This window comes from Arachis duranensis, chromosome 1, assembly GCF_000817695.3.
Source record: "Arachis duranensis cultivar V14167 chromosome 1, aradu.V14167.gnm2.J7QH, whole genome shotgun sequence".
In the NCBI taxonomy this organism is placed as follows: domain Eukaryota; kingdom Viridiplantae; phylum Streptophyta; class Magnoliopsida; order Fabales; family Fabaceae; genus Arachis; species Arachis duranensis.
In genome coordinates this window covers 63,331,868-63,343,327 of record NC_029772.3, presented here as the reverse complement: position 1 = coordinate 63,343,327, position 11,460 = coordinate 63,331,868, and the positions used below count along the sequence as shown (strand labels likewise).

Sequence of the window (11,460 nt, the reverse complement as noted above, 5' to 3'; positions counted from 1 at the left end):
ATTGGTTATCTTTAGATGTTCCAGCTTCATTTTTTACTTGTATTGGAATTGCTGGTTCTTCGTCACTTGAATAATCTAGGATGTGTTCTTCATTTTCTATATTTTCAGAATTTACTAATTCTTCTTCTATTTGAAATCCTTGTTCCATAATATTATTTTCTTGAGCCATTTTTAATTGTTTAAAAAGCATTGTAACTTCTTCTAACTTTTCTTCAATATTCATAATTTTAGTGGTGGTTTTACTTTTAGATCTGTTATGTTGATTATATTTTGAAATTTTTTTTCTTTGGGATTCTCTTTTTCTTTATTTCTTTGAAATTTTATGGATACTAATATTTCTTCAAGCATATCTACTATAGAATTTAATTGTGGGTTAAAAGTATGATAAAGATGTGGAGAATCATTTCCATGATAACATTTTTTTAGAAATTCCGTGTGAAAAATAAGTTTTTTCAGGTTTTTGAAGTCCTTCAATAAAACTTATAGTAAAATAAAGATTTTGAGAAAAATCATTTTGTATTGATTTTAAGAATTCGGTGTCATTACAGTTAACATTAGTTAAAATCATTAATTTTTGGTCTATTAATTTCGATAACTTGATTATTTCTTCTCTTAAATCTTCTAATTTACTTTTTTCCATTATGTGACGCTTTTCTTTGTGAGGAGTTACGGTTTAAAATGTGGCTTTAAAAAGTGTGATGTAAACAAATCTTTAAATCTGTACCAACTTTGATCTGTATACTAAAATTCTCCATTTGATAATCATCATACAGATTTACTAAGGTGGGATTTACAAATCTTGGTAGGTTCGTTCCTTCCTTTTTGGCGTTTGAAACATCATGAAAACATCAGACCTAAAAGCCATCTTAGCAACATCTGCCTGATCTGGCACTGCAGGAAGAACTTTGTCCACCACAATCACCTTCCCATCATTCGGTGTATAGCCTTCCAGCAAAGTCTCCATTTTCGCTAGCTTCAGTAGCCGCATCAGCTATCAGCTCATCAAAGTTTGCAGTCTTCCCAACTTCCAAGTAATATTTCAATCTAAAACACCATTATCACATGTAGCAGTCAGAAATCAATGCAACAAATCATTTTATTTTAAAATTATTGTAGCAGTCGGTAATATTAAAATATGCATGATTTGATGATATAGTCATTCAAATTTATTTTATATTTTTAATGCCTAGAAGAATAGTTCTAGTATCCAGAATCCTAATTCATAGAAGCCAAATAAGTAATGATCCATCAAATTCAACTTTAAAACAATCTTTAGTTTCAATTTATTTTTGCAAGTAGTGCACTTTTGTACAGTATGAAGAGAGTTGCACGTAGTACTAAAAAGGAAGAAAAGTTTCACATTCATTATTGATGATTCTCTATTTGAATCTCTAAATATTCAAGAAAGAAAACACTCAGAAGGAGTATTGAGTACCCCTGCTCTCCTGTTCTAATCATGACCAAGTGAGAAAACAATAACATAGCTGAATCTTTTTAATAAAGACAATATATATGCTTGTCTGGCTTAGTAGTTAGATAAGTGTTGGATAGGGAATCAATTAACAATTTTTCTATAAAAATAATGATATTAATATGAATGTATAAGATGTAAAATGTACCGCTAGCATGTGTGTGTTTGATTTAGCAAGATTCCAATTCTGTAGTTGCAGTTTTTGAACATTGCCTCTTAACATCTGCATCTCAGCTTTAGTCCATTCAATTATTTTACTGTTTCCAATTTTAATCAAGGAAAACAAAAGCAAATTCTTCCTAATTATATATTTCCATAGATTATATGAGAGGACACTTTTTCTCAGCTAGGAGCTTCAGCAGAGTCATTCTTTCCTGCATTAAAAAAATTCAAGTACTTAAATAATAACACAAATTGAAAACAAGGATGATGAGAGAAATTAAACCTTTAGAAGTTGTTGAATGCAATCCTTATCAGCAGAATTAGAAGAAGTAGTATCCTCTGGTGGTTTTTGTTGTTCTTGAAGGTGGTGTGAGGAGTTGGTGATGTTGGAAAGCTTCTTCCGCATTAAGCTTCCAAATTTATTCAGACAAAGCATAATGATGGAACTTTCGTATTATTAAGTACTAGATAAATATATTCTTAAAATATTAAGTACAGGTCCACCCTGACAGAAAATAAAACATGACAACCGCACATGGCACTATGGCAGATCTTAACAGAACTAGATAATGGCGTAATGTGCTGCATGTTAATAGGAAAGGCATGCTTCAAAAATCTAATCTTAATAATGAATGAACCATGAATAATAATGTGATTAAGAAGTTGAAACCTTATACTACTTCATATAAAGATATAAACTAAACTAAGTCTACTTCTAAAGAAGCTTTTGCCTTTTGGTTCAATCTAGAGAGTAGCTCAACATATCAATTTATTAGTAAGCTTTGTATCTTAAATTAAGAAGCTCAACTAAGGATACACAAACAAAACTTTGTAATTTGAAAATGATGCCAATGGGGTTTAACTACGCTTTCTTACTTGGCCTTTACGGATTATAGATCAGCAGAGTGCACTAGAATTTCAGAATATACTTATACAATCTTAAGTTCTTAAGAAACCCACTGAAGTTTTCCACCGTGGACCAAAATTTTCAACAGATGGAATATTCTTGGAACTTCCCTGGATTAACACATGGAAGACAAATGGTTAGATGAGCATGCACAAAGTATGATCAGCTAGAGGGTAAACACCGTAACAACAAACTAGATGCCTCATCTTGAATTAGGCAGCTTGAGCAACAGGCACAGATGAATCTGTTTCTTGCCTGCGAATTGTGGATAGCCATAAGATTAGTTAAAATCCATTAACAGGGAAAACAGCCATCACGTTACTAGAGACAAGTCCAACAACGCCCACTCAAAGTATACCCTCTTACTACATCATCCATGGATACCTCCAAAGCAAAAGTTGTATAGCAATTTTTTTTATTTATTTGCATTAAGTAGTAGATAGTATACACTAAAATAAGAAGAAAAGAAAATTCGTGTGCAGGTTTCACCTTGCAATTCCTTCCCCAACTTCCATTCTGAGAAAGCTCACAACCCTCACAGGTGAACCCACCTCCTTGGATAGATTATCCAACACCGTCTGTAGTGTGCAAAAATTATTAGCTAATGAATGATCAAATAAACATACACTCCATAGATGGATCCTTCTCCATTCTTAAAAGACACAAAATATGTAAAATATTGAAAATAGAGAACACCATAGCTAAAAAATAGTCTTTGCTCCTTTTATTAGATGGCTGAAATTATGGTCATGTTGGATCAGTTGGGTATAATTGGATTCAGATTAAAAATACTAGACTTTATTTCATCCATCCTCCATGAAAAGATTTAGGACTTGAATGATGTTGATAGGAACAAGTAACCTATGAAAATTCAAAGGAAGAGAACGAAACTTTTATGCATAAAGTCCACCATCATTTTTCCCTTATTATTTTACATTGTAGTTAACGAAGCCATAGTTTCTTTTATAACGGCAAGTGTGTAATAATGAAGTAAGTAACCAAAGTTCTCCTATTTTGCTACTAGAGTCATAGACACAATTAGAGTTGAAGTGTAAATGGTAATTGCCAACATATAATGGCATTTATCCTACTTTATTGTTAAACTGTAAAAGAAGATGGTGAAATTCTCTTTTATTTTTAGTTTTTTAAAAAAGAGGATACTAGATTCTGACCAAACAGATGCATGGGTAGATTTTGTTTCTTTCACCAATCAAAATCATAAAGTGACCATAGCCTCAACTTTCTTAACAATCCTGATTAAACATAGAGAAACCTCACATACCTTAACATTCATTGTATCATTCACAATAAACTTTTGCTCCATCAGCACAACTTCCTCAAAGTACTTGCGTAATCGTCCTTCTACTAATTTTTCTATGGCCATTTGGGACTTACCAGAGGCTTCAGCCTGAAATATTGAAAACCATACCACAATCTTAACTACAATCTTTTTCAGATTTTATAATGCTGCAAAGGAAAGCAACAGTCAGCAGGCCAACTATAAAATTGAGATATCAGATATTAATATGATATTAATATGAATGTATAAGATGTAAAATATACCGCTAGCATGTGTGTGTTTGATTGAGCAATATTCCAATTCTGTAGTTGCAGTTTTTGAACATTGCCTCTAAACATCTGCATCTCAGCTTTAGTCCATTCAAATATTTTACTGTTTCCAATTTTAATCAAGGAAAACAAAGGCAAATTCTTCCTAATTATATATTCCCATAGATTATATGAGAGGATACTTTTCCTCAGCTAGGAGCTTCAGCAGAGTCATTCTTTCCTGTATAAAAAAATTCAAGTACTTAAATAATAACACAAATTGAAAACAAGGATGATGAGAGAAATTAAACCTTTAGAAGTTGTTGAATGCAATCCTTATCAGCAGAATTAGAAGTAGTATCCTCTGGTGGTTTTTGTTGTTCTTGAAGGTGGTGTGAGGAGTTGGTGATATCAGAAAGCTTCTTCCGTATTAAGCTTCCAAATTTATTCAGATAAAGCATAATGATGGAACTTTCGTATTATAACTCTCTTCTTCTTCTCTTCGTTGTTTTCATCACTTGTTACAAGCTATTCACAAAGAGATTCAAAAACCTACCACCATCTCCACCGTCTCTTCCTCCAATCGGTAACCTCCACCACCTGAAACCACCCGTCTTCCGCACCGTCTACGCCTTATCACAAAAATACGGTCCCATTTTCTCGTTCCGCTTCAGTTACCAAATCTCTGTGGTTGTTTCCTCCGCCTCCTTGGCCGAAGAATGTTTTACCAAAACGACATCGTCCTCACGAACCGTTTCCGTTCCCCCAAGACCAAGCACCTAACCTACAACAACATCGTTGTGATAACTTCGCCGTACGGCGACCACTGGCGCAACCTCTGCCGCATCAGATCCCTGGAGATCCTCTCCACTCAGCGTCTCAACTCTTTTACGGGAATCCGAAGGGACGAAATGGCGAGGTTGATCCGGAGCTTGAGTCAGGGGTTAGGCGAGGGTTTCACGAGAGTTGAAGTAAGATCGAAATTGATGAGAGAGATGGTAAGAGTTGAGAGTAAGAGAGTCCCGATCGAAGCTTTTGGCCAAGTTTGAGGGTTATTGGGTTGGGGGCTGGGTTATTTTAAAAAAAAAAAAAAAAACTTTTGGCCACGCTTTTAAAGCGTGCCAAAAGAGTACTAGGATATGGCCATGCTTTATAAGCGTTACCGTAATGAAATTCTATCGCCACGCTTCCAAAACGTCATAGTTTCTCTCTATAGCCACGCTTTTGAAGCGTGGCGAGAAAAACGTAGCCAAATCTCTATTCAATTGTCACCCTCGCAAAAGCGTGGCCATTGACTACTTTTGGCCACGCTTTTAAAGCGTGGCAAAAAAAGCGTAGCCATATCTCCAATCAACTGCTACCCTTCCAAAAGCGTGGCCGTTGACCCTTTTTACCACGTTTTTGAAGCGTGACAAGAAAAAACATGGCCAAATCTCTATTCAATCGCACCCTCACAAAAGTGTGGATATTAACCACTTTTGGTCACGCTTTTAAAGTGTGGCAAAAAAAAGCATGGCCATATTTTTCTTGTAATGACTCATGGAGGAAACACTAGTCGAGGACGTGGGAAGTACCTTCAGCCGAGGGGTCAGAATTTTAAGAAAGGAGGACATGCACCTCAAAGTCAAAGTGGCTTTAGAAAGAATACTTATAATCAGTTTCAGTATGCCAAAGGAAGAGGGAATCAGAGTAAGATTTCTCCGGATTTAACTTGTGTGTGTTGTGGGCATTTTCATCCAAATGACTCTTGCAAGATTGGTATAGGTAGTTATTTCAACTGTGGTTTGCCTGGTCACATTGCGAGAGATTGCACTCGTGGGAAGAACCCGAATGCGGGTCAGTGTCAGCACCAAGGGCGAGTATTTGTTGTGAGCGCCAAGGATGCTGCTAAGGCGGATCCTCTTATGAAAGGTAACTATTTAATTGGTGATAAATCCTTAGTTTCATTGTATGATACTGGAGCTTTGCATTCGTTTATTTCATTTGACAAAGTTGAGGAGCTAGGCTTGAAAATGTCAGAATTAGCATTTGAATTGCATGTACATACTCTGTATCAGACGGTTATGACTAGATCAGGTTGTAGATAAGTAGGTTTCAGGCTTGAGGGTAGAGACTTTGTGCATGACTTGGTTTATTTACCAATGGTTGAGTTGGAGATGATTTTGGGATTTGATTGGTTGTCAAAGAATCGGGTGTTCTTGGATTGCTTTGAGCGGTCAATTCAGTTTATGCCGGAAGGAGAAAATGGAGAAGTGGTAGCTGAGGGGTATTACCTGAACTCTGTAATGGTGCACTGTAGTGGGGAAGACTGTCAGGATTATATACTATTGGCTGCAAATGTGTTAGGTGATAATCAGAAGCTAGATGGCTATTAGCTGCAAATGCGTTAGGTGAAAATCAGAAGGTAGATCAAATTCCGGTAGTTAAAGACTTTCCGGAAGTGTTCCCAGAAGATATTCTTGAGTTTCCATCTCAAAGGGAGATTGAATTTGCGATTTAATTAGTGTCGGGAGCTGGACCAGTATCGATTATGCTGTATCAAATGGCTCCGATAGAGCTGGCTGAACTAAAGACTCAGTTGGAAGAGCTTATGAACAAGAGGTTCATTCGACCGAGTGTATCTCCTTGGGGAGCGCCAGTTATATTAGTGAAAAAGAAGGATGGAGAAATGCGATTGTGTGTGGATTATTGACAGTTGAACAAAGTGACTGTGAAGAACAAGTTCCCGCTGCCAAGGATAGATGACATAATAGATCAACTGCAAGGAGCTGGAGTGTTTTCCAAGATTGACTTAAGATCCGGTTACCATCAGATAAGGGTGAAAGAGGGTGACATTCCAAAAACTGCATTTAGGATGCGCTATGGGCATTACAAGTTTGTGGTGATGTTCTTTGGGTTAACGAATGCTCCTACTGTGTTCATGGATTACATGAACAGAGTATTTCATCCCTTTTTGGACAAATTTGTGGTGGTTTTCATAGAAGACATCTTAGTTTATTCTAAGATGGCGAAGGAGCACGAGGAACACTTGAGAATTGTGCTGCAAATTCTAATGGAGCGGAAATTGTATGCTAAGTTGTCCAAATGTGAGTTCTGGAAGGAGGAAGTAAAGTCCCTAGGTCATGTGGTAAGCAAAAGAGGAATAGCCGTAGTTCCTTCAAAAGTAGAAGCGGTGATAGAATGGGAAAGACCAACGATAATGACGGAAGTCAGAAGTTTCTTGGGCTTAGCCTGATAGTACCGGAGATTTATTGAAGGATTTTCCTGGATTGCACTATCGATGACTAAGTTGACAAGGAAGGAGGTGCCGTTTGTGTGGACGTCAAAGTGTGAAGAAAGTTTTCAGACCTTAAAACAAAGGCTAACTTTAGTGCCTGTTTTGATTTTGTCGGAACCGCATGAACCGTTTGAAATGTATTGTGATGCGTCACTGAAGGGTTTGGGTTGCGTGCTGATGCAACACTGGATTGTGGTGGCATATGCATCGCGTCAGCTGAGACCGCATGAGGTAAATTACCTAACTCACGACTTGGAATTAGCTGTGATTGTGTTTGCATTGAAGATTTGGAGGCACCACTTGTATGGAGTGAGGTTTAGCGTCTTTTCTTATCGTAAGAATCTCAAGTACATCTTTCATCAGAAAGAGATCAATATGCGTCAGAGGAGGTGGATGGAGTTGCTAAAGGATTATGATTTTGAACTGAGTTATCACACTGGAAAGACATATGTGGTGGCGGACGCATTGAGTCAGAAGTCTTTAACAATGGCTTGGATGAGGATAAAAAAAGAGGAATTAGTGGATAAGTTTGTAGATCTCAAGTTTGGAATTGGTGAAGTTGCCGGAAGAGCTTGTTTGAACCAGTTACAAATTTCAAGTACGTTTATAACAGAGATTCAGAGGGCTTAGCAAGATGAGCAAAAGCTTCAGCAATTATTTCAACCAGTTGGCAAGAAGAGGCATGGAGAGTTTACTAAGGATGATGAAGGGTTGTGGAGATATAAGGGGAGAATTTGTATACCGGATGTAGGGTGTTTGAGACAAGACTTATTGTCGGAAGCTCACAACAGTGGGTTTTCTATTCATCCCGAAAGTACGAAGATGTATTATGACTTAAAGAAGATGTTTTGGTGGCCTGGGATGAAGGGTGATGTAGCTACAGTTATTTCTACGTGCCTGACATGTCAAAAGGTAAAGATAGAGCATCAAAACCGTTGGGAATGTTACAGCCACTTGAGATTCCTCAGCGGAAGTGGGAAGGAATTGCAATGGACTTTGTGCCCGGTTTATCGAGGACTAGGTCGGGATTTGATGCGGTTTGGGTGATCATGGATCGTTTAACCAAATCTGCTCATTTTTTGCCTATTCGAGTGAATTATTCAATGGAGGAATTGACGAGATTGTACATCAAGGAGATTGTGAGATTGCACGGTGTGCCGTCGAGCATAGTGTCGGACGGTGATCCCCGATTCACATCAAGGTTTTGGGGAGCTTTCCAAAGAACTTTCGGTACAAGGCTATGTCTCTGCACCGCATATCATCCACAAATGGATGGACATTTGGAAAGGACTATTCAGACGTTAGAAGATATGCTGAGGGCGTGTGTTTTGGATCAACCCGGAAGTTGGGACCGTTACATGCCATTGGTGGAGTTTGCGTACAACAACAGCTTTCATGCGAGCATTGGGATGGCTCTGTATGAGGCTTTGTATGGATGGAAGTGCCAATCTTCACTTTGTTACTATGAGTCTGGTGAAGCAAGTGTTTTAGGTCCTGATTTGGTAGCAAAGACTACTGAGAAGATTAAGAAGATTTGGGAGAGGATTCTAACTGCACAAAGTCGACAGAAGAATTATGCGGATCAGAGAAGTAAACCGTTGGAATTCGAAGTGGAAGAGCACGTGTTTCTAAGGGTTACACCGACAACCGGGATTAAAAGAGCAAGAAAAACCAAGAAGTAGAATCCGAGATATATAGGACCGTTTGAGATTTTGAGGCGATTCGGGTCGGTGGCATATCAAGTAGCTTTGCCGCCTCACTTGTCTAACTTGCATGACGTATTCCATGTGTCACAACTTCGTAAGTACACGTCTGATGCGGCTCATGTGTTAGAGCCTGAGTCGGTCAAGTTGAGGGAGAACTTGACTTTTCAAGTAACGCCGGTGCGAATTGACGACACCAGTGTGAAGAAGTTATGCGGGAAAGAAGTTCAGTTAGTTAAACTTGCTTGAAGGCGAGCAGGAGTTGAAGAGCATACTTGGGAATTGGAGTACGAGATGCGAAAAGATTATCCCGAGCTATTCCCGGATAATCACTAAATTTTGAGGACAAAATTTCTTATTTGGTGGGGAGAATGTAAGAATCGAGACTACTTAACTGTCTAATTAAATAATTAATATTTCCCAAAATAGGATCCAAAAATTTAGAGTGAGAATTGGAGGATTTAAGTATGATCTTTGGACTTAGTAGATTTTTCTGAGAGAAAATGTATTTTCTGCGAAAAACCAAGTAAAACTGTGAACCGGCAACTGAACCGGTCAAACCAATTTAAGTCTGTCCGGTATTGAGCGAGAAAAATTAAAAACTGTAGAAAACATTAGGAAAATATTTAAAGTCGAAAACTGGGCGTTAATTTTAAAGGTTTGGCCCAAAGTTGGGCCAAATTGGCTAAAAATGCTAACGGGTTGGACCGGGCCCAAGTTGGGTCCAAGCCCAACATATATATACTCTCATTAAAGGCCAATTCAGCACACAACACACTTAAACACAACACACACTCCAGCTAAAAGAGAAGAAGGAGAAGAGAGAAGAAGCACTATTCACATTTCACTTCAATCTACGATATCTTGAGCTATGGTGCTTCGATTCACGTGCCGTCAGCGGCTACGTAAAGCTCTAGCCAAGCCCGTTACTTTCATCAAACTTCATAGGTAAGATTCCGAATTTTCCCTTCCTTCCTTTTGCCCTAAGAATTTTGAGTTTGGTGAGTGTTGATCTTGAGAAAAATTTGTGTTTTGGTTGTTTAGTTGCTAATCATTAGTAAGAAAATGTTGGGTTCTATCCCAAATTTCAGTGAATAAAGAAAGTTTTCTCAAGAACCCTTATAAATTGATTTATTGTGAGTATTATATTTTGATTTATATAAAATGTGTGACATTAGCTTGACTATTGGAGCTTGTTGGTGATTATTGATGCTTGTTGGAGTTGGTTGGTGACATGGTTGTGGTTGGAAGCTCAATTTTTCCACTCAATTTGAGTTTTGGTACATATTAAGAATCGGCCAAGGTATGGTTTCGGTTTTCTCTATGTAATATATATTATTTCTGGAGACTTAGACTAGTGACCCATAGGATACATTTGAATTGAAATAGTTGTTGAATTGTTGAATGATGAATTGTGATGAATCCTGATGAAATGATGATTATTTTTTCAATATGTTGATGAATTATGATGTAGAAATTGATAAAGATGGTGTGGGAGATTTAGATTGAGATTAAATGAGATTGATTATGATGCTTGGTATTGATAGATTTATGATTGATGAATGTGTTGGTGGAGGATTGATTATAGTATTATATATTTGATGTTTGAGGTTGAGAACAATAAAAGGTGAAGGAAAATTTGGTATGAATAGTGGAATATGATACAAAGGTTGAGTTATGAGGTAAATTAGTGTTTGGTATGGTTTTGGTTTAGTTTTGGTTGTAGAATTGGAAAATTGAGAATTTGTGAACTTTTGGTAAAACTAAAATTTTGATGAACTTCAATGGATCATATCTTGAGCTACTGTGCTTGAAATTCAATGCATTTTATATCAAATGAAAGAAAATTGAACAAGCTTTAAAATGGTTTAAATTTTGTGGAAATCCAAATTTGGTATAAAAAGATATGATTGTTGAAAGTTTGGTTTTAAAATCTGAATTCTGTAATGTTGCAGAATTTTGTGATTTTTGATATGCGTGCGCACGCACACCTCGTGAATTTTTAAACCTGTGTGCACGCAGAGCCTTGTGCGCATGCACACACGGGGATATGGCTATTGATGGGAGCGCTAGCAGCACTGTGCACGCACATAACCAACGAAGTTCTGCAAGCCGTGCATACGCACAGACCTGTGCGCACGCACACGTTGGAAGGAAAATTCTATTAAGGGCGTTCACACACCTTGTGCGAGCGAATAGAATTGTAAAATTTTATACTTGTGCGTACTCACATCTCTATACGTACGCACATGTTTTGAAAATCTCCCTGGGCGTGCGCACGCACACCCCTGTGCGTACACATGCCCTGTTTTTTCAACTAAAACTTTGGTTTCAACTATTTCACCTTCCCAACAAGCTTGTAAACTTCTGTGACACCCATTTAAAAATTTTT

General features: G+C 37.5%; 2 protein-coding genes and 1 pseudogene across 4 annotated transcripts; 2 read left to right on the top strand and 1 right to left on the bottom strand.

The window, feature by feature from the left end:
- Positions 1–675: 675 nt before the first annotated feature.
- Positions 676–5,132, bottom strand: LOC107480728 (uncharacterized). Of its 3 annotated transcripts, none has more exons than XM_052254575.1 (9): positions 4,400–5,132; positions 4,292–4,329; positions 4,104–4,212; positions 3,823–3,948; positions 3,030–3,118; positions 1,917–2,795; positions 1,808–1,845; positions 1,620–1,728; positions 676–1,044 (listed from the first exon to the last, which is right to left on the bottom strand). In XM_052254575.1, the coding sequence occupies exons 1-6, from the start codon at positions 4,547–4,549 to the stop codon at positions 2,753–2,755; spliced, it is 555 nt and encodes a 184-aa protein (XP_052110535.1). In that variant the 5' UTR covers positions 4,550–5,132; the 3' UTR covers positions 676–1,044; positions 1,620–1,728; positions 1,808–1,845; positions 1,917–2,752. The 3 variants fall into 3 exon arrangements, with proteins under 3 accessions (XP_052110535.1, XP_052110514.1, XP_052110496.1); XM_052254554.1 differs by having other exon boundaries at positions 1,620–1,845; positions 1,917–2,043; positions 2,510–2,795; XM_052254536.1 differs by having other exon boundaries at positions 1,620–1,845.
- LOC107480727 (cytochrome P450 81E8-like) lies at positions 4,554–5,137 on the top strand (annotated as a pseudogene).
- A 483-nt stretch (positions 5,138–5,620) lies between these two features.
- On the top strand, positions 5,621–6,175 carry LOC107480683 (uncharacterized). Its single transcript, XM_016100848.1, has one exon. It carries the CDS (start codon positions 5,621–5,623, stop codon positions 6,173–6,175), a length of 555 nt encoding a protein of 184 aa, XP_015956334.1.
- The last annotated feature ends 5,285 nt before the right edge of the window (positions 6,176–11,460 follow it).

Bases quoted from the DNA above. Each gene is read 5' to 3' on its own strand.
- LOC107480728 (XM_052254536.1), bottom strand. From the start codon at position 4,549: ATGCTTTATCTGAATAAATTTGGAAGCTTAATACGGAAGAAGCTTTCT. The intron at 4,330-4,399 runs GTTTAATTTCTC...TTTTTTATACAG, and splicing joins GCATTCAACAACTTCTAAAG to GAAAGAATGACTCTGCTGAA. The intron at 2,796-3,029 runs GTGAAACCTGCA...CACAATTCGCAG, and splicing joins GTTGGGGAAGGAATTGCAAG to GCAAGAAACAGATTCATCTG.
- LOC107480683 (XM_016100848.1), top strand. From the start codon at position 5,621: ATGACTCATGGAGGAAACACTAGTCGAGGACGTGGGAAGTACCTTCAG.